This window comes from Plasmopara halstedii (genome assembly GCF_900000015.1).
Source record: "Plasmopara halstedii genome assembly, contig: Scaffold_110, whole genome shotgun sequence".
Lineage (NCBI taxonomy): Eukaryota > Oomycota > Peronosporomycetes > Peronosporales > Peronosporaceae > Plasmopara > Plasmopara halstedii.
This window is the reverse complement of record NW_020187031.1, coordinates 1,018,061-1,018,717: the sequence shown is the minus strand read 5'-3', so window position 1 is coordinate 1,018,717 and position 657 is coordinate 1,018,061. Positions and strand designations below refer to the sequence as shown.

At 47.6% G+C, this 657-nt stretch overlaps 1 protein-coding gene across 1 annotated transcript in view; it reads left to right on the top strand.

Moving 5' to 3' along the window:
• Positions 1 to 561, top strand: part of PHALS_00215 (uncharacterized protein) — a gene marked incomplete at both ends in the record, with an annotated part of 1,648 nt that extends 1,087 nt beyond the window's left edge. The window contains one exon of the mRNA XM_024729181.1: positions 447 to 561. Within this exon, the coding sequence (XP_024572257.1) occupies positions 447 to 561 (115 nt within the window). The remainder of the gene's footprint in view (positions 1 to 446) is intronic.
• Between the last annotated feature and the right edge of the window lie 96 nt (positions 562 to 657).

Sequence of the window (657 nt, the reverse complement as noted above, 5' to 3'; positions counted from 1 at the left end):
ACGTATTGCACTGTGTCAACACAAGGAGAAGAATCCGAAGCTGACACACAAGGAGCTTTTCAAGTGGTTAGGAGAAAACCATCAGATAACTGTCAGTGGAGGTACAATCACCAACACACTCAAGCGTTCTGTAGAGCTCCTCGGTAAATCTGAAGATGCGAACCTGGACGCCAAGCGCTAGAGGACAGTCAGGTATCCGAACATGGTATCGGCCCTTTTGAGTGGTTCACGACATATCAAGACCCGGTCAATATGTCTGGAGATCTCCTCAAAGAGACTGGAGCCCCTTTTCTTGACCGTCTCTACCCCGGACATTAGCCATTCCAGCTCTCAAATGGCTGGCTCGAGGCATTCAAGGAACGCCAAGGAATTCGCTCTTTCCGTCGCTTTGGGGAGAGTGGCTCCGTTGACATGGCTATGGTCAGTGATGCTCTGCCTGCGGTTAGGGAGACTCTCGACAAGTATGACGTGTGTGATATTCACAATATGGACGAAACAGGGCTCTTTTACCGCATGCAGGTGAGTTCATTTGATAATGACATGTATTTTTTTCATGCTTAGTTTGCCAATCATACAGCATATCCTAAACAGGCGGATAATTCACTTGCGACCAAGCAATTGGAAGGTCGCAAGCAAAACAAGGAGCGGATTACATTT